The following is a 20,285-nucleotide window of genomic DNA, read 5'->3' on the forward strand; positions in this document are numbered from 1 at the left end:
GCTCTCAGGCAGAAAAAGACCCACGTCACTAAACACTCAGTTACTCACCAGACAGAAGTTTTGTCTCTGCTCTGGTCACAATTAAGCCACCCACTGCTGACTCATAAATAATTGTTGCTGTTATAAATTAATAGTTGTGCTGCTAACTCAAATACACAAGGACTGGCCATCAGGTGTCTGCCTCACTGATACACTACGCACTGCCATGATTCAGGCCAAGGGTTTATCTAGCGTGTTCTCTTCAATACAGTCCACCAGCAGGTACCTGGGGAAAAGCAAGCCAAGTGTATGACATTTTCTCCTAATGCTCTGACAGTTCTCAACCACTTTGAGTTCCAGGCATTTCCAGACCCTGCTGTGATTTGTCGGTGTGTTGTTGCTCCCTCTGAATTCTCTTGCAGGCACTTCATTCATCCCTCCTCTTGAACTCACTTAAAATGCCAGTATTACTTGAATTTAAAGCAGAAATCTTACAGATGTACTCTCTGTACTGTACCGTACCACTGTGCAGTTGTAGGGAGCGCTGCTTTTGATCTGTTTTGAACCCTGTTGACTTCATCTCTCTTGTTTCTTATAGGCAAAACGACAATGAACAACTTATCTTTGCTCGCTCCATCTCACTAGTGATTCTGTACATCTTTATCATTCCCCATAAAACGTCTCTTTCCCCAGCCCCTTCAAGCCATTCCTTCTAAGGACAGATTTCTCCTTGCCTTCTGACCTTTCTTTTCGCTTTCCACAGTATCTTAGTCAAGATGAAGGAACAAGAAATTTAATAGATGTGAAAACTACGACAACCTGATGACAGCAGTCCATATTCATCATGTAAGGGCTACTAGTTTTTTTGAAGAAAACAACGATGAAGAAATACATAGAAGCGTTTTGATGTTGCTTTTGTTTCTATTTGACTCTTCCTTAATCCTCAAAATATTCTAACACTCAAATATTTGGCTCAAGAACTCCAAACCCCATCCATTAACATCTATGAGCTACAAACCAGATGTAAAGGGGTAAAAATCTGCACCAGTCATTGAATGTAAAACAGCTCATGACTTTACATACGTTACAAGGACTTTTTCTGCTTGCTTTTAAAACAAATCATCCTCTGTGGAACAGAATATTTTTCAACAACTGGACTCATCTTCCTCTATGGCTAAGTTTAAATTTCATTATGTCTCCAGAACAATGAAGCAGGAAGAAATACTGAAACAAATGCACGTATTAGTAAGGGTTAATAGCATTACAGCCATGCTAAAAAGAGGGGCTGGAAAGGGAAAGAAAATTAAGATGCTATTTGATACCACAAATGCTAGCTACAAAAAGCAACAACAACAAACTTACTTTGACAAATACTGTCCTGAGGTTATATTTTTTTCATCTGTGTCCATGCAATTCATTGTACTTGGAATAAGAGCTAGTTCAGGCTGAATCATGGTGGCTGCTGCTACTGCTCTTGCTACCAGCTCCATTGCATCCTGCACATAATGCTCAAAGACAGACTGTGTTGTCTTGCCATGAGCAATGAGACCGAGTGGCAAACCTTCTGTCCTCAGCTCTTCCACGTTCTGTGAATCCCCAATAATCCAGTGAAGTTCTGGAGGCATCACACCATACCGGGTGGTTATTTCAAAAATTCTCCTTGTTTTTTCCATGTCACATCCAAACATGACCATGGTAGATGTTGTGTCTTTGATGCTCTCCAGGTAAAACTGTAGGTAGTTCAGAAGGTCATTGGTTGACGTGAGATTTGCTGTGATGTTTATAATGGACCCCAGATGGAACTTGGAGCTCTGCTGTGTGAGGAAGAGAAAATCCGTGATGTTCCACTCCTCCTGGCATACCATCAAGCTGAAATTGTACCAGTTGTTCATTGCAAGGATTGAGAACGTGACATCAGCATCAGAGCTCAGTGAGTTTTCTAAACTCATTTGCAGGTGGAGGGGATTCTGCAGTTAAAAACACAAAATATTTTAATTAGAAATAAGCTAGAACCAGAGTTAATGCATTTTCTTGATTTTTTTTACGTGAGGATTACATGTTCAGTCATGTTGTTCAAAGTAATCAATTGTTCATCTAGGTAATGGTGTGAGAAACTGGGAAACATAGACCTACCCAACTTACATGGACAGTGAATCAAGGGCCTCCTGGGCTAGAATCTGAGTCAACTTCAATAATCACCATAGAGCCTGTTTCCAATTATTTGGATTTCTTTAAATCCTCTCGTACTTTTAGATTTCTTGGCATTCTCAATCACTGAATTCCATTTTCTTCTAACAGAGCGTATGAGAAAGTAAGACTATTATTTGCATTCAATCATGGCAATAATGCTTAAGTTCAATGAACACAGTCAAGTGCTTTGGTAAAAAGTAAATGAAGATTAAAAAGAACTCTCAGGTTGCTTTGTGGGTTTTTTGTTTTTGGTTTTGGTTGGGGGATTATTAGTGGACTTTTCCTACAAAGACACATGAGCAAGCTAATGGAACAGATCATCACCAGCAACCGATGCATATCATGTACTGCTAATAAAGCCTGAGAAGATTAATTCCTCTGTAAGGGGCTAGTTACTGAATGTGCAAAAGGCGAAGATGTGAACACTCTGTATTATCTGAGTTGGAAAATACTTGATAAATAGGCATTCCATACTTGTATTTTTTATGTCACTGATGATAGAATAGAACGTAACCAGTCACATTTCCCAGCAACACTGCCTTCTGATGCATCTTTTCCAAGAAAGGAGGGAGGATATGAGGTTAATTCATCTGCTTGGTTTCAGCTCAGAAGCTGACAGTCCTCAGTGTAGCTTTTCTCTGAAGCCAGTTACGAAGTCAGTTTCAGGATTTGATTTGGCTTGTCAGATCTTTGTTGTGACTTCACGCCAACGTTTGCTGGCACTCATGCCCCCTCAGATTATATATTATCCTACACAGGTTCCTGAATTTCATCATCTTTCTATCCATTCCTAAGTCACTCCAGGTGACTTCAGGTCTTTTCCTCATGCTCTTACATTTTAGGTAGATAACAAGTACTGTATATGAGAGGGAACCAGACTTTTACTCTGTTTAAAGCTAATATAAAATGCTGTCCTTTGATTTTAGCAGTATTTTAGTGCTCATTACAGGCTCCAGCTTGGATGGATCTTAGAAATACCATTCTAAATTTGAAGTAATCAGAAATGCACTAAAATGAAACCCTGGCTCTCCACTTTAGATGCAAGAGGTAGAATGCAGCAAATAGAAACACCAACCAAACAAAAAATCCCCAAACAAACAGAAGAGCTGAACACCATTTAAAAGCAGCAAGCTTTCACTGTGTTGATTTGTAGCTACATGAACTCATCATGCATTTTCCTGAGCAGATCATTGAAATTCAAAGCTGGATTATGAGAATACTTTAATTGAAGAAGCTCTCAGCTCTTTTGTTACCTCCTGGTTTTGGTACCAGTGGCTTGTTTTTACACAGAAACATAAACAAGCTACTTGAATAGATCAGTGACCACAATCAATGCACATCATGTACTGCCAATAAAACGCAAGAGGATTGACTCTGATAAAGGACAAGTTACTGAATGCACAAGAAGCTAAGCTGTGCAGACTCTGAGCTCTAAGCTAAACATTGCCTATTAATTAAAATACACGATTAGCACAGTAAAAAAATGCTTTGCACATAATACCTGGATTTTGGAAGCTGATTTGAATAAATTAGTGTCTAAAAACTCAATTAAGACAATTTTTTTGGGCTAAAATTATGAGCTCATAAAATAAATTAACTCCAGTTTCTCCCTTGGTTGAAACAGAAAGGAATAGGAGGTTTTACTTGTGTATTCTGCCCAAGAACAAGTAAGTCTGGTCACTTTTTACAAAACAATCTGCCTCCAAACAATCTCCCAAGCCTACTGACTTAGTTAATTTTTTTGTTTAGAAGTAAGTCATTCAATTGCAAGTGAGTTATTCAAGAACATTTTGCACACACAGATGACAGCATACAACCTGTACCTACTGCATCAGGAAACTCAAAACTCTCTGGTACATTCACAAGCCCAGCATCTCAATAGCTTCATAGCCACTTCAGTGTACACGCAGATATAGAAGATAAAATCCACCAGGGCTCTAGGAGAGTCCATGCCAAGTGGCTCTCCTTGGTGCCCTGCAGTGGCAGTGTGGGTTCCAGTGCATTTGAGGGATTATTCCCAGTACCATTATACCCAGTAGTATGGGTAAGTGCAAGAGAACTGGGGCTCCACCTCACCCAACAGGTTCAGAGATCTCTAGACCTATATGCCCCCATGCTAAACACAGTGTTAATGCACTGTTGCACGCTACATAAGATTTCCTCCAGTCCACAGCACAGTTCTTCTAAACACTGCAAATATCAAAACACTTTTGAAGCAAAAAAGATAGACAATGGGTAAAAATTAAATACTGGGGCTACTGGGGATCACATCGTACCCAGAGGAAACAAGAGCACTGAGCACATAAAGAGAAGGTTTCCTTCGGGGCTAGAAAACTGGTTATAACTTTATTCAGCAGTGCAGATGAAGACAAGCTCCACTGCACCTGTGGATAGTCTCAGGTGGAAGATGAACTTCTACAGTACTTCAGGCAAAGATTTAGTCCTGTGAAGTTTTAACAGTGGTCCCTTTCTTATGTGAAAATACTTAGATGTGTCACTGTGGTCCAACAGACTGTTCTTGCATTGAAACACTTCCTTACTCAAGGTCAGGCTGGATGGAGCTCGGAGAACACTGATCTAGCTATAGATGTCCCTGTCCATTGCAGGAGAGTTAGAGGAGATGGCCTTTAGAGCTCCCTTCCAATTCAAACAGTTGTCACTCTATGATTCTCTGAGTGGATGTGAATTGCTTAGATCAAACATTTTTAAGAGGTTGTTAATAAGTTTTAGTTATCATTTTCTGTAGTCAACAGGCACATCTACACAAGCAATTACTAGCACTGTGATTAACTGATTATTTCCTTGTTAGCATGCTTGAAAGGTAAACTTTAAGCCCTGAAAAAGTAGTACGAAGTATATCAGGACTAAACAGTATTTTGAAGGGAACTGACTACAAACTTGCCTGGCATACTCACAACTTTTCTGGTACAATGACATACAGAAAAATCAACTAGAAGGTATTTGTGTTCTACTTTACTTTCAGCCACTCGTCAATCCACTAGGCCTGTGGGACACCTGGTCCCCAAAAATGGGAAGGGAAAAAAGGAAAAGGAATAGGGAGATGGGAGCTGAGCTCAAGAAAACAAACATCATGGTAACATAACACTTACCACTGCGAGATCGTGGCAAGGTGATATAGTGAGCTCCATAATTTTGCCATCGCCCTTCCTCCCAGAGGGCTTCCATCCACTTGGCTTGTTTAATTATGGCACATGTTTCACAGTCATGAATAACCTGTGCAATAGCATCCATGCTTAAGTCCACCCCTCAGTCTCTAGCCCACTTATATGTCGTGTCTCTTACTCGACGGCCTCAGGTCTCATGGGACCATCAAGCTAGAAATAATTCACCCTTGTTCTGCCAGCCCAAGTCGATTTGAGCCACCTCAATTCTGGCAGCTCGATCTACCTGATGGTTGTTTTGTTGTTCTTCAGTAGCCCGACTCTTGGGCATGTGAGCATCCACGTGATGCACCTTTACAACCATATTCTTTCTTCAGGCAGCAACGTCTTTCCACAGTCCAGCAGCCCAAATAGGTTTACCCCTCCTTTGCCAGTTATTTTGCTCCCACTGCTGTAACCACCCCCATAAGGCATCTGCTACCATCCATGAGTCAGTATGAAGATAAAGCACTGGCCACCTCTCCTGCTCAGCAACATCCAAGGCCAGGTGGAAAGCGTTTGTGTTTAACAGCTGAGGTTTTTGATGATACAAGTGAGAAGGAGGGTTCATCGCATTTAATTAATTGGACTAGTTTGATCAGCTCCTTCATTAGACCCCTTTGATGATCTTGATCTTCATCAATTGTTTCTGATACTACTACAGGATCTTTACTAGCAGTTAATGTCAGCTTTGTGATTGGGATTCTACATAGGGATACTTGATGGGCCTGGCTGGTTCACCACGCACCCAATTACAGGGTTCACATAGAGAAACTCTGTCTGACCTTACTATTTTTGTATGCAAGGGAAGAACCTTTCAATAAATGATTCAGTGATGCACAGAGATATTTGGATTTAATACCTTCTTAACTTTATTTTGAAAGGTTTATTTGTCATTTGTAGGATGCAAATAAACCTAGAGGGGCTGAAAACATTACACAGTTAAAGTCACATGTATACACACAGTACACAGACTTTGACGAGCTTTTATCTATTCCTGACGATTCATTTTTCTATAAACTAAAAAATTACTGCTTTTTAATGAAGAACTTCCAAAAACTGCCTATTCAGTGATTCAATAGCAATCACTGAGGCTGCATAATTTCAGAGCAAAGGCTTTTGACAACTTAAATGATAGTTTAGACGTGTATAACTTTTTACATATCAGGAAACAGAAGATTTATGAGATGATATCAGTGTACTGAACTGTGCCCATCCATCCTTACCAAAATTCTTAGGCAGACAGCTTTATTAGTTGACTCTGGAAATTAGTAAAGTTTGACTGTTTCAGTTAAACCGTCAATTAATTCTTGTATGGAAAATCAATTGCTCTGTTTCAATTTTACTTTAAGCTGTCACTAAAGGTGGAATGACTTGCATCAGTTTCTCTCTACATAACACAGAAAATTAAAACTCACCTGAATAATGTTAATTGGAATTTACTTTTAATGATGTGTTTGTATTTACAAAGTCTCAACTAGCAGAAGCATTTTCAATGTTTATGAAGACTTAATTTCTTACTGCACGTAATTAGCTCATGTTTTATAAACCAGCCTTGATGACTTGACTTCAACGTCTTCTGGGTAACTAACGAGCCTAGAATTCTTATCTTCTGATTAATCACCTTTGGATCAGATACTGACAGTCTTTCCGCTGACTTCCAGTGGGCTTCAGACCAAACCAATCACAGAACACTGAACTCTATGTGGCCTGATGTGTTTCAGTTCCCTACACAAAAAGAGACAGTAACAATTTATTTGCCTTCAGTACTGAAACCAGAGCAATTTTTAGTTTCACTATCTGAGATACTTGAGATAGCAGGTTCGCTTAACACCAAATGCATGATTTGCATTTCATCAATTAGATCTTCAAGGCTGTTTCAGTCATCTGTAGACCCATTCTCAGTAAAGGAAAATCTTGAGGACATAATCAATGCCTGGAGCTAGACTGACTTGTACCCTGTAGGACCTGACCATTTAACTCTTCAGTCAAATTTGTAATGCTAATTCCACATGGCCATGGTGACATTTTATTTGACATTATGATAGATCCATTAGCAGAGTTAAAAGCATGTATGTGAATAAATTTTGCTAATCATAAAGACAAATAATACACTGAAAATATTATTCCCCACTGATTCTCAGGGACAAAGGCAGTATTCAAATGCACATTTATGATAAGAAACAAAAGAGAAAACAAGTTATATAATTACATCAGAGAAACCTCTGCTGAACAGAAAAAAAAAGAACATTCTGGCTTTCAGTGCAGCTGTGGGGACTCACAGCTTTACAAACAGAGCTAAATGGCAGCTGTGAGCAAGCTGATGCTGGAGCTTCAAAAACTGAGCAGCTCTTTCTTCTGTGATTGAAACAACAAAGTTTAGGCTCGATACCCAGCTCCCTACAGACTAAGTGCCTAAGTATTTCTTTTTCCTTACATACCAAAAAGAAAGATGCTATGAAATATTTTGGTTTTGCTTTGATAGCTGGAGACTGCAATACTTCAAGAGGTTTTGTGTTGGCAGTTGTCAGAGAGCAGGAAAGGCTCTAGACGGAGAGGTCCCACTGTTTGCCCAACCAGCCAGAAGGCGGCTGCTGGTGCATTCTGGAGATGGGTGAGGAGTTGATAAAGTGTAAGCACGTCTCCCTTCAACAGAGTCACCGATGGTGAGAAGGGGAGCTTACAGCTCTCCATACCTTCAGCCTTTCATTTTTGTGCCTAACTTGTTAGTCCAAAGAGCCTAGCATGCCTTTGGTATCAAATGCTGGAACCGTGGTCTAATGCTGCTTCTGGCCCTTTTCCAGCCCCAGCTAAACCCCCTAAGGCTTCTCATGGACATCACTAAGTGTTTCATTCAGCCTTCAGGCCTTCATCCAGAAAAACACTTAAACATCTACTTACACAGCATCAGCATGATTAAAAATACCAATTTCTTCTGCTATTTAAACAGAAGAATAACTTCATCTTGTGTTTCTCTGGGGAAGAAAATCCTAGACCCAGATGATTAGGACTATTCATCTATGTAAAACAAGCCACTGTCAAGCAAAGAATTTCTTCTGCATTGGCCAAAGAAGAGGATGACTTTACTAATTCTTTTTTATTGTCTTGCACATCTTCTCTCTCCACGTTTACACCTGCTTGAACAAGACCGTAATTTGAAACAGCGCAGATCCCCAAAGAAAGAATATCTTTTTGCAGGCAGTTTCAAAGCTTCTGAGAGAGAAAAGCCAGTTCGAACTAGCTAAAGCCCTTCGTATTCCTACAGCAAAACACGCCTGGCAACTGCCCAAGCAGCACTTATCAGCAGATCCTAACGAGGCACTAACTGTTGATTTAAAAAGAAACAACAACAAAAACAAAGATTAATTTAAGGGTTGTCTTAGTTTGTCCTCAGAATGACTCCTCTTGTTCGACCAGACAGTCATGAATTTGGGTTGATTAACATCCCTAATGACTACATACAAAAACTTTAAACTAATCCGAGTAAGTACAGTTCTCTACAAGGTCAAACAGGCAATATAAAATAAGAACATTCAGCTGTTCTTGGAAAGAAAGACCCATTATTTATCTTCATGGCCATTTATAAATTATCTTAAGTAATACTACTTCAAAAACTTCAAGGTGTTCTTTGCTCTAGGGGGGGAATAACCAACATTCAAAGTTCAGCAGAGAATATTTCATACAGATGTCAAGAGCCAAAATAGTTTTTCCTTCCCTAAAACATGTCATTACTGTCAGAAGAAAGATGACTGATAACACAAATAGACCAGGGGGAGTTGCACTAATTCTCCATAAAAGGCTTTCCCCCATCATTAAAATGCCAGTACGGTGCTCTAGAGGATCAGCTCCGGTCTGTGGCATGGGAGAAAGGTGGCTTGGTCCCTGTCTGTTAATCCGGTTCCCAAGAGCTCTACTAATGTAAGTGGGAAATAGAAATGTGGAAGATTAGGTATTCGCTAGCTTTTAAAGCCCACAATCCTTGCAGAGAATCCAAATTATTACTGGCTGCTCTTAACTGGGCTATTAATTCATGGCATTTGCTAAATGACTGCTTGTTCCTTCCTTGCCTGAACAGTTACCTGAAGAGTCCTCCTTTCCACGGAAAGAAGTTGTGATTTATAATCAGCATCTGCAAAGCCCTTGTAAGCATTTGGATAAAAGATGCCAGGGAGTATTAAATGCAAGTATTAGCCACAGTGGACAACTCAGTACAGCACAGCATTGTTTTCTGTAAGTTCAGCACTGTTACAGAATGTAGCCGTGACAGATAGGTAAGCACATACCATCAAGTGTATGCTGCTCTTTGCCAGTCCTACCCCAGGCTTTGTTTGCAGTGTGATTTCCCAGTAATACATTTTCTTACAGCTGACCTCATCGAGTTCCAGAGAGGCACATCTTTCAGGAGTTTGAACAGCACTACAAGCATGGAAGTTCGAAAACAGCTTTCAGTAAAAATAATTCATTCCCTTAAAGCAATGTGGCGTGGTCTGGTGCAGACAGAATAGCTGGGTGTCCAACAGTGACACCATCAGCAGAACCAAATCCATGGCAGCACCAGGGAGAGGACAGTGCATGACCTCCGAGGCTGTGAAGTTACAGAATGCCTCCTGTGTTCTGGTCCTTAAAGCACGGTGTGGGAAGGCTAGGTTGCTGTAAGGCAGTTCTTAGAACACACTGGAAGTGCTGTCTTACCTTGAAGATAATAGTTTAGGAGGCTACCAGAGCACTCCTTGAGTGTCTCTGAATGGAAGAACTCTTCTTACTATTCTTTTAGAATGATTACTAGCAACTTTAGATAAGGCTGCCATAGTAACATGTCAGTTGATTTATGAAGAAATCACACCTCAAAGGCTGCTGATAAAAAATGAGGAGAGGATGTGTCAAGGACCCCCATAAGCACTACCACGGGATGACAGCAGACTGCAAGCACAGGATGGCACAAGAGGTGTCAGGTATGAAAATCACTACTCACCAATGGTCAGTTACGGGTCACTAAGAGATTACTGCTTAAAGAGCCGGCTAAAACTTGCTTTAAAGAGAGCAAAGAACAAGTATCCTGCTTACATATACAACAGATGTGCAGATAAGGTGTAACTGTGAATGAATGAGAAGCTGGCAGCCAAGTACAGCAGATACACAGACAATACTAGCAAACAAATAAATATGGCCAAAAGAAAACTCAGGAGAAACAGACTGTCATCACCAACATAACAGTCCCACCTTTGGAGATCAGCAGAATTCCCTTTAGCAACTCCTTGAAGAGACAAATGCATCTGCTTTGCTCCCTAGAGGAGATTTGTGATGTTGACCTCCGGATTCAGAGACGAATGGGAAGGTGCTGAGAAAGGTGTGACAAGAGATAGCAGAAGCGAATGTATAATAACTTGAACTGTGTCACTGCTGAGAATGAGCTGTTCTGTTTGGATAATTTGTCTGTAAGTATCGTTGCAGCGGGACCAATAACACTACTTTGATTAGACTGCTAGGACTTTAATTAGACTAACAGCAAATTCTTGGCTTTGCATATTCCATAGCTCACGCTAATTGCACACAGTGTTTGCTCTAATGCCTCGCTCTTGAGGACTACCATTAACACAACGTGAAAGTTGACAGAGAATTTGGCAACCCAGGCTGTAATTACGATGCATATTGCCAAGCGCTGTTCCCCACTGTGCTCCTTGGCACATCAGCTGTGCCAGGTTCCCCTGTGAGAAGGGCTCTTGCAATGGCATTCCCATACTCTCCTGGTAACAGCAGACCTCATCTTCCCAGCAGCAAGATGGGTTCTCTGCAGTGTATCATAAGGAAATGCTACTTTTCCATAAGCACATGCAGCTGTGAGTTTGCTTTCAGTATCACCTGCTTTTTCAGACGTGAGCAAAAATCTCACAGAACAAAAAGAAACGCAGGAAAAAAAAAGCTTAATATGAGGGCAGTGAGTACAGAAAAGGCTGGTTCTGGCCTTTTATTTTACCTTATGAAGGGAAAAGAAGCTTGATCTCAGTCTACAAAAGCTGCTAAGTACCCCATGTACCCACACAGCACTTTATCCAATTAGATTTTATTCACCATTAACACAGGCAGCAAGAACAAAAACTGGAGCACCTTTTCCACCCACTGGTCTAATTCCAGCCTTGCTTAGAATATCTCCAACCCGCCTAGCGCATTTGCATTCCCTGTGCTCGCAGGAGCTGCGTCCTGTGCCTTGTTATTTTAAAGATGACAATAAGCCTGCCAACAAGCTCTGCAGCCCCACTTGGTGGTTGCAGCCCAGCACAGTGAAGTTAAGCTATTTGTTCTTGGAAACAAATGCTAAGAGGGAGCAATCTAACCAAAAAGCTTCTCCTGTTCTTCCTGAGGCCTTGCCCTGGAGGAAATCAGGATGCTGGATACTGCTCCTCCAGCGCACTGACCAGCCACAGCTCAGCACCTGTATGACTACACCCCTGGCACTGCCGTGCTATGCATGGAGCAGTCACTGGAAGATTCATGGCAAAGTCCAGTGGGAGAAATGACCCTGATTTGGGTCCTCAAAAAAATGTGTCTCTGAGGGAAATGGTGAGTGGGCACAGAGGGGATGGGCTGCTGGTCCGATGTGATGATCTTATGGGTCTTTTCCAACCTTAACGATTCTATGATTTTATGCACCAGCTCACCATCGATCCTCTGTGCTGGGCCTTGTTCTGGGCATGTTGCACAGGATTAATTTCACCTGCAGGTGCATTTTACTCTATATTGATTTTTTGTATGAAGGAAAGCTGAGAATTAAGCTTGCAAAGACCGATCTCTTTAACTCCATTAATAGAGGCCAGGGTGAATTAAGTTAGTAGTTCATCTTTATGAGGCTAGACATGTAAATCATGGCTCTAAGGTGAATTCTGTGTGTACTTGCTTGGCTTAAAATCAGGAACAGCATTTAAAAATCTCTGCTTGAGGTTTCTTATTTAATACACCGAGGATTTAATTAGAAAGCTGGGAAATTAGAAAGACTTATAATTAGCTCTTAGGGGAAGGGGGCGAGAAGGAAAAAACTACATCAAGCAGCTCTTCTCAAAAACAAATCCTGCAGATTCCTTTTTTTTTCCCTCTACTAGATGCAGAGATTTCCTTGGGAGCACCCCAGTCCTACTCTCTGCCAGGTTTCTTTTCTCCCTTAACCACACCAGCTGGGCAATGCTAGCAGCCTTCCAGTTCTTGAGGTGAACTTATAAACAGGAAGGATACAGTTTTTTTATATTGTCTCATAGTGACAGGACAAGGAGAACAGCTTTAGACTAAAAGAGGGGAGATTCAGGTTAGATGTTATGAAGCAATTCTATACTCAGAATGTGGTGAGGCCACGGCACAGCTGCCCAGAAAAGCTGTGGGTGCCCCAACCCTGCAGGCAACCCAGGCCAGGTTGGAAGGAGCCCTGGATATCCTCATCCAGTGGGGAGCAATCAGCCCAACGCAGGGCATTAGAGCTTAATGGACTTTGAGGTCCTTCCCAACCCAACACATTCTATGATTCTATGAATCTGCTTAGCTTCTGGGCTGCAGATTTACATTCCTTCAATAGGAGATGGAAGTATGACTTCTGAAAACGCAGCAAAGCTCAGTGACTTACACTTACTTTCAATTTTTTCTCTCTTAATCCTGAATTCATTATCATGGACAAACAAACAGAGAAAACAAACAGACAAACAAAAAACACAACTGCCACCAATGTTTAAAAAAAAACAACAAAAGACAAGTGTAAAGTTCAGCAGCTTTGTTGTGCTCTCTGCAAATTCCTCTTCTGGTCATGCAGAAGACAAACAAGGTGTGATCCTGCAGTCCAGAGCTCCCTCGCTAGCAAAGGCAGGAGCATTTAAGCTTCCAACCAAGCACACAGCAGCCTCCCACAGAAGTGTGTGACTGACTGCACAGTGCTGTTGCCAAGGCAGAGAGAGATGGTAGGTAAAAGAGGAGGAGGAAGATACCCTGGCTGTGTGTCAAGTATAGCAACTGAGCAGTCCCACTTGAAATCCCTGCTTTGCTTTGTGCTCCCTTTGCATGTAAGCTCCTTTCTGCAAGACAAGGATGGCCCTGCTGAAGTGCATAAGTAAACACCACAGGGTACGGACACCACAGCATGTCTGAGTTTCTCTCTTGTGGAGTGGCTTTCTGCCCTTGAAGTCCTGCAACTTACAGCAAGATAAATATTTCACATCCCTTTGCACAGAAAGGGATCTGAAGGGACAAAGGGAAAAAAAAAAAAAAAAAAAAGGAAAAAAAAAAAGAAGAGGTTAAGTCACATATCTTAGAGGATATACCAAGATCTTGCCAGAAGCAGAATCTGATGCTCAGAATTCCTCTTCTACCCACACCAGACACAGCTGCCTCAGCAGATAAAAGAATGTGTGAAGTAACAAAGTAACAAATACATTTATTTGATGAGTTACTGTTAAGTATTCTGGACATCAGCACCACTGCTCTATTCACAGCACACTGGTCTGTCTTTCTGGATTCCTCTTACTGACTCAGTGATGCTCGCCTCATCAGGACCTGATGCCTAGCAAGCACTTGGATACTCCGACTTCATTAATTCTAAGTGCGTAAACAACTTACCAATAACCATAATGTGATCAAGGCGGACATTACTGTAAAGGTAGCGTGCAGAGCAGTTACACGGGGTGGGGCTCAAAGAATTCATCAGAATTCACCAGCCATCACAATATCCAATCAGGTGGACATTTACAGCTCCTTGTAGTGATCTACTCTTCTGAATCTAATATTCTAATCTGAATACCTGACAATACATACATAGTAGCTTTACCTCTCTACTGTGAACAATTATTTGTACAGATTAGAGCTACCAGCACCTAACACGGACACTCAGACCATCCTTTCTGGAGTGGCACTTCTAGCTTCCAGCTCCCCTCAGCATACACACCCAAATGAATGCTACTGCACTGCAAAGAGTTGGAAAAAAAAAAAAGGAAGTCTGTATGGTGTCAAAGAAATATTAGACCTTTCTCTGTTAACAAGAAACTCATCAGTGAATGGACAACAGTAATTCAGCATAATGCTCTGACCAGCAAAGCCTGTGGTGATAGATAAGTTCAATATATGTAGGTCAGTATTATGAAATATATATATTGCATATACATATAATTACGAAAGTAATACTGTTCATTCAACAGGCTGGGTATTATTGATGGGCAGAATGTTTTGTAGCATAGGAACAAGGTGACAGGCTTTACCAATCTCATTTTCGATACTGACTCACCCTCTGCTGCAGCCCCTTTAAATCTCCACTACTTCAATATTCCCCCTCTTATAAAATAATACATCTCCTCCTTGAGGTCATTTTGCACTTTCACACCCTTGTGACAACCGACTAACACTCCACTCACTTTAAACTACCAGTTACCCGAGTATGGTGGGTATTTATATTTAAGAGCCCCGTGCTTTAGGATCCAGGAGGGCTGCACATTTCTGTCAAACAAAATACTCTCAAATACTCTGCACCAAAGGAACCGATAAGTTCTTTTCAGCACTGAGCTCTGTGCCAACACACGAGATGCCTTCTTACTCACCACAAAGTCTTGCATCAGCACCTGGTGCTCATTAGGTCAGCTCACTAACTGTAACGTCAGCATGTGGATGACGAGCTGGCCCTCATCTCCCTCTAATGAACCTAACAAGTGCTCTGACGCACAGCAGTCAGACTGGGATCTCTGCATGTGGGCTGGGCACAGCTGGGGCAAATCAACACCTTGGCTTGCATTACTGCAAAACCACAAACACTGGCTGTTTCTGTGGATCCGCCTGCAAGTGGCTGCCCTCCCTGGCACTCCATGACATATAAACCCACACAGCTGCAACACGTTGGAGAGGTACCACTCTTCCCACAGCCCTCGCTAAGGATGGCTTTGTGGTCCACGCTCCCAGCACAATGTCCAATGAAGGAAGGGCTCCAGCAAATTTACCAAAAGTTACAGATTAAACGATCCAGGAGCCCATCCTGAGTTATGCAAAATGCACCGAGTTAGGTATTCACAAAATTGCTTCAGCATAATTGTCGGCATGTGGATTGTTTGCAAACAGCTAGCACAAACTACTTAGTGCTAATCATTTGTTCCATGACATAGTTAGTCATGCACTATTTCTGCTCCTTGAGTGGGTGATTGTATCCTCCTAACAGAGAGGATAAGAACCAGTGAAAATGAAGCACACCCTGGAATTCTGACACGGGTAAGCAGTTGTGATAAAATACAAGAGTGTCGTGTCTCACTAATCCCAGCAAGATGCTCAAGTTTGTCTGTGTGCATGCAGATAATGCACAACGACTGTGCAGCCTGGTGGTGAACTACGCTTAGGGATCAGGAATACACGTCAGTGGGTTCTGGCTCAGCAAGCCTTCGTAATTCCCTCAACAACTGCTAGCGCTGCAGAGAAGCACCTAATTCCCCCAGACAACCTGAAGGGAAGGGATGACAGAGCACTGCTCCTACGAGTTTGACAGAAACATATGATCGAAGCTGCAGGAAACAGTGCTGCTTCAGGGGGAGGGAACCTATAATTAAAACCACAAAACCAGCATATTTCTCAGAGAAACAGGAACATGTTCCTTTTTTTTTTTTTTCCTATTTCACTTTTCTCTCTCTGTTTATGTGGCTCCAGCACCTGAATGCAAGTCTTGGTCAGTTTTTCAAAAGATAAATTATAGTTCTACATGTTTCAGTGATTTGGGATGGGGCTAAAGGTGAAAATAACACAAGCTCTGAATTTCGGTATTTTGCATCAATACAAAAGCAGCACTGCCCCATCTGAGCAAGGGATCTAAAATATTCTGCAAAATTCCATGCTTAAAGCCCTCAGTGGTACCACGCAGAACACCACAATGTATTATTAATAAACAGGAGTGAAACAGTCAGGCAGCTGCGAGGATAAAAGGCAGGGAGAAGCATATAGAGCAGCATCTTCTGTGGAAGGCTTGTTTTGGTTCTTTCCTGAAATGAAGGCAAGGTAAGCAGTGTTTATTTGGACACCATTCTTCAATTGACTGGAGATTGAGTACGTGCTTAGGAACACTGATTTGAATAGCTGCAGACTGTTAAACTTCCAACTAAAGATGTTTGGCTGTCCACTACCTTACCCCACCACACTTCCCTTCAAGTCTCTAAGCTTCAGCTAGAGAAGGCTGGATTATAGTCATCTGCTCAATGGCTACATGGAATTCTTATTTCTTCCCCTCTAACTGACAATAATAAACCATCCTGTTGGTTGTTATTCACTAATAAGATCGGCAATAATTTTGCGTACCCCTTGGAAGACATGCATTTGCTTTTATAACACTAGAGTATGTAGGATCCACAGTAAGATGGATTGTCTTTAGTATCTTTGGTTTTATTCAGTGAATGGCTTTCTACACATCTTTAAGTGAAGGCAATCTCTGGTGAAAATAAGGTACATACATGTAAAATTAAAGGTTAATGTTGATAGCCATGTTGAGATCAATTGTGAATATAGTTTAAATATCACAGTAGCAAGCCACAGACTTGTTAGACAATTCCTCATTCTCAGCAAAGCCAGATCATGCTTAAGAGAACAGGAAGTCTGAATGTATTAGTTTCCTTTTGTTTATAATAGCAAATGCAACAGAAACAACTACAGATACCCACACAGCTCTTCTTGTAGTCAACGTTTCCTTTCATTGGAGCAATCAAATTGCGTCAGGACAGAATTTCATAGAGAGTGAACACCAGAAATTAACACTTTCAGTATTTGCAAGTTTCAGTTTCCAAGTATATCTCAGTTCTCATGCTCATTGGACTGGATGGGAAAAAAAATACCATGTGGCTTAGCCAAGCAACTAAAACCATATCTCAAACTGGTCCCTACTGAAAGCCAGTGAGGTAAGAGGAAGCATTTACATAAATTTTTGGAAGGCTGGAGGATGCAGTTATACCCAATGCCTTTATTGTTCATCCTTGTTCCTGAAACCTCAGGTGTTTTTCATGCAGAAAATGTCTGCAATTATCAGATGTATTATTCGCTATGAGTTTTTAATTCATTTTCCTTTTAAAGTGCACTTCTGGGGAGGAATACAAGAACAGCACGATCTGGGCAACAAGCTCCCATTCTCTAAGCAAGGCATCTTTCTTATGCTAATAACGTGACATGCTGCATCCCACAAGCCTCATTTTGCCATTTATTCCTTTGCTTCAAACCCGGATGGGTTGTGAATGCCCACAGAGGACATCGTGGAACAGCTAACTTTCACATAACTACATGTTACATATTTATATGCACTGTCAAAATGGTGGGAAGATACGAAATTCAGTTCCACTGGAAACTAGCAGGCTAAGCTATTTATAAATAAGTGTCTTATTTTTGGTGCTCTTCAGAAAATGTGACGAACAGTGAGTGATGAGCAATTTATGTTGCTGATCATCTGTATCACAATAGAGCCTCGCGGTCTTTTTCTGGAGTCAAGACTGTTAATTTAGGATCTGTATTATCCTACAGTGTAATACAGTATTCAGTACAAAGACCGGTGGGCAAAGCTAAGAGAGGATGAAAGAAGAAAGCTGCATTGAAAATGGAAGAGTAGGAACAAAACAGTGCAGCTGAATGAAATTTGAGGATTCCTGGAGATTCTGGGCAGCAATATTTGAAACAGATCACTCGCTCATCTTTCTCTCAGGAAAAAAAAATAATAAAAAAAATGAAAGTTTAGGTATTAAGGAGTCTTTTCCCACAGGTATTCTACTCTGAAGGATATTCTATTTATGCAGTAAAAGGCTACATTACACAAAACACAGCGTAATGAATCTGAAATAAACACTTTTAGAGGGATTACATGCTCTGAAGAGATCTTACAGGTCTTACAATGGAAAAGCTGGTTTTCATTAACAAGTGTGTAAGTAGCCTGTACTAAGTAAGTAATTCATGCGTATAAAAGGATGATCATAAGGGTGACTGGATAATGATCATTTTGCATTCCCTGGGTTGACTGTTGGAGGCGGGATACCTCATCAGAGGCCACCAGGGTATCATTAGCTGTACCAGTCTATCCAGCATGTTTCCATACCAATACATTTTTACATGAACTTTTAAAGAGCTGATTAACAGTCTTATTTTCCCCAGACTCCCCAGGAAATGAGCACTGATGCCATGTTTGATCATAATTCTTTTTTCTTTTTTTTCTCTTTGAGAAATGCACAGGGCTGAACAGAGCCTGTCAGCTGCACTGATCACACATCTGCTCACATCCTGAGCAAGCCTGGCAGCCAGGAAGGGGAGGCTGCTCCCAACATTTCTCCCTGCCTTCAGCCTCAAGCAGTGTAAGAGCACCAGATCAGGCTGAGCTGCTCAGCTCCGCATCCCATGCCTCATGAAAACCAAGCCTCAACTACTTCAACCTCTGCTGCAGATGGCACCAAACTCCTTTGGGCACATCTTCTGGGTCCTGAGCACATCTTCTGGGTGTTAATTTCTGCATCACCGGTGTCAACAGTATAGCTGGAAAAGAGGAAGCAAAGACAACAGCGAAGCAGCACCTTCTCTTGCAGCCTTGCTTGATTTTATGTGCTCATACTAAACCCCTGGATACTCCCATCTGGCCAGCACAATATGCTGCAACGACATTAAAAGCTTTCACGTCCCAGAGCTGAAACCAAAAGCTCCAATGTGTTTTGCTTCAACTGCTTACCTCTATTCCCCTCAAGGCAGTTACTGGGCATGCATTCATCCTCTCAGAGCTCTACATTTCAGCGCCTATCACAAGCAATTTAAGCTGAGGAAGCCCAGACAAGTAACTGCTTCACCCTGTTGCCCTTCTAATGTAGGAGCAAAACTAACTGTACAGTATTAGTGCGCTACAAAAAGTAAGTTACAGCTAAAACAGCTTCAGTATGCTCTACAGAGGGCAGCTATCAGCTCCAGGAAATGTTCAGATCTATTCTTCCCATGTATTGATGCTTATGTCAAGTACAGTAAATTCTTAGAAACTGTTCCCCTACCGAGAGCTGTTTAACTGAAATATGTGAGTGAGCCTTACAAGCTGAGAAAGTGATAAATAATTATGCTTTCATCCAAAATAGCACCGGAAAAATTATCAAACTGAACTCATAATACTGATTTTTCATCTGTTAAAAAAAAAAAGTTCTTTTTAAGCTGGTTTGAATGAGTATGCTATTAAAACGAGTGTAATGTAACTGCTTTATCAGTGACATCACTGAGAGAGCCCGGTGCATAATACAGCTGCTCTTTTCTGCTATTAATTGCTAGGTCTAATAGTTCTTTCCTTGTAACAAATGCAAGGCTTCATTTTCAAGATCTCAGTTTTTGCTTCGAGATCTATCTTGTCTTTTAACCTTGTCTTAAGTTAAGCCTTGTAAAACGTCTGATGAACAGCATGGGCAATCATTTCCTTCACATTCTTAAAAAAGCTGAAATTGGAATAGTACGCCTTTAGGGAAATACTAAGAATTTAAAATATGCCTGTGCAGCATATCCATAGATTTTTATAATGCATTTCAAATACTTTCCACATTGTAAAATAGGCTTTGCAAGCTACTATCACAGATGAAAGCTGGTGAAGAAAAAGTCATAAAAATACTGTAGCAAGAAAAGGAAAATGATGCCAGTTTCTGCATTTCCTGACATTTGACTTCTCCCATACAACAGCAGCAATCAAAACATTGCAGTAATTTACCCATTTGCTGCACGTTACTGGCAGCAGAGGATGCACCTGTGATCACACTCACTTTCCCCCCTCATCTCCACCTCCCCATCTGCAGTTGGGCAGATTCAGGTGACTGCAGCACTCTTGATAAAAGCTAATTAGCCAGCACGCTGATAAGCAGATCTTTTCCATCAGGTGCCAAGCAAAAACCTTCCAGTCAGCCTTCTGGCAATGCAGAAGCCAAGCAAGCAGCTTGGTGCAGCCCAGAGAGGGAGAGAGACTCAGCATCACTGCTGCCT

The 20,285-nt window shown here is 41.3% G+C and overlaps 1 protein-coding gene across 2 annotated transcripts in view; it reads right to left on the reverse strand.

The window, feature by feature from the left end:
- Positions 1-20,285, reverse strand: part of GRIN3A (glutamate ionotropic receptor NMDA type subunit 3A) — a 60,599-nt gene that overhangs the window by 31,045 nt on the left and 9,269 nt on the right. For both annotated transcript variants that reach the window (XM_015849825.3, XM_085529841.1), the window contains exon 2: positions 1,342-1,946. In XM_015849825.3, coding sequence (XP_015705311.2) covers positions 1,342-1,946 — 605 coding nt within the window. The remainder of the gene's footprint in view (positions 1-1,341; positions 1,947-20,285) is intronic.

The sequence above is a fragment of the Coturnix japonica genome, chromosome Z (genome assembly GCF_054131305.1).
Source record: "Coturnix japonica strain WE chromosome Z, WE-NBRP24, whole genome shotgun sequence".
NCBI classification, from domain to species: domain Eukaryota; kingdom Metazoa; phylum Chordata; class Aves; order Galliformes; family Phasianidae; genus Coturnix; species Coturnix japonica.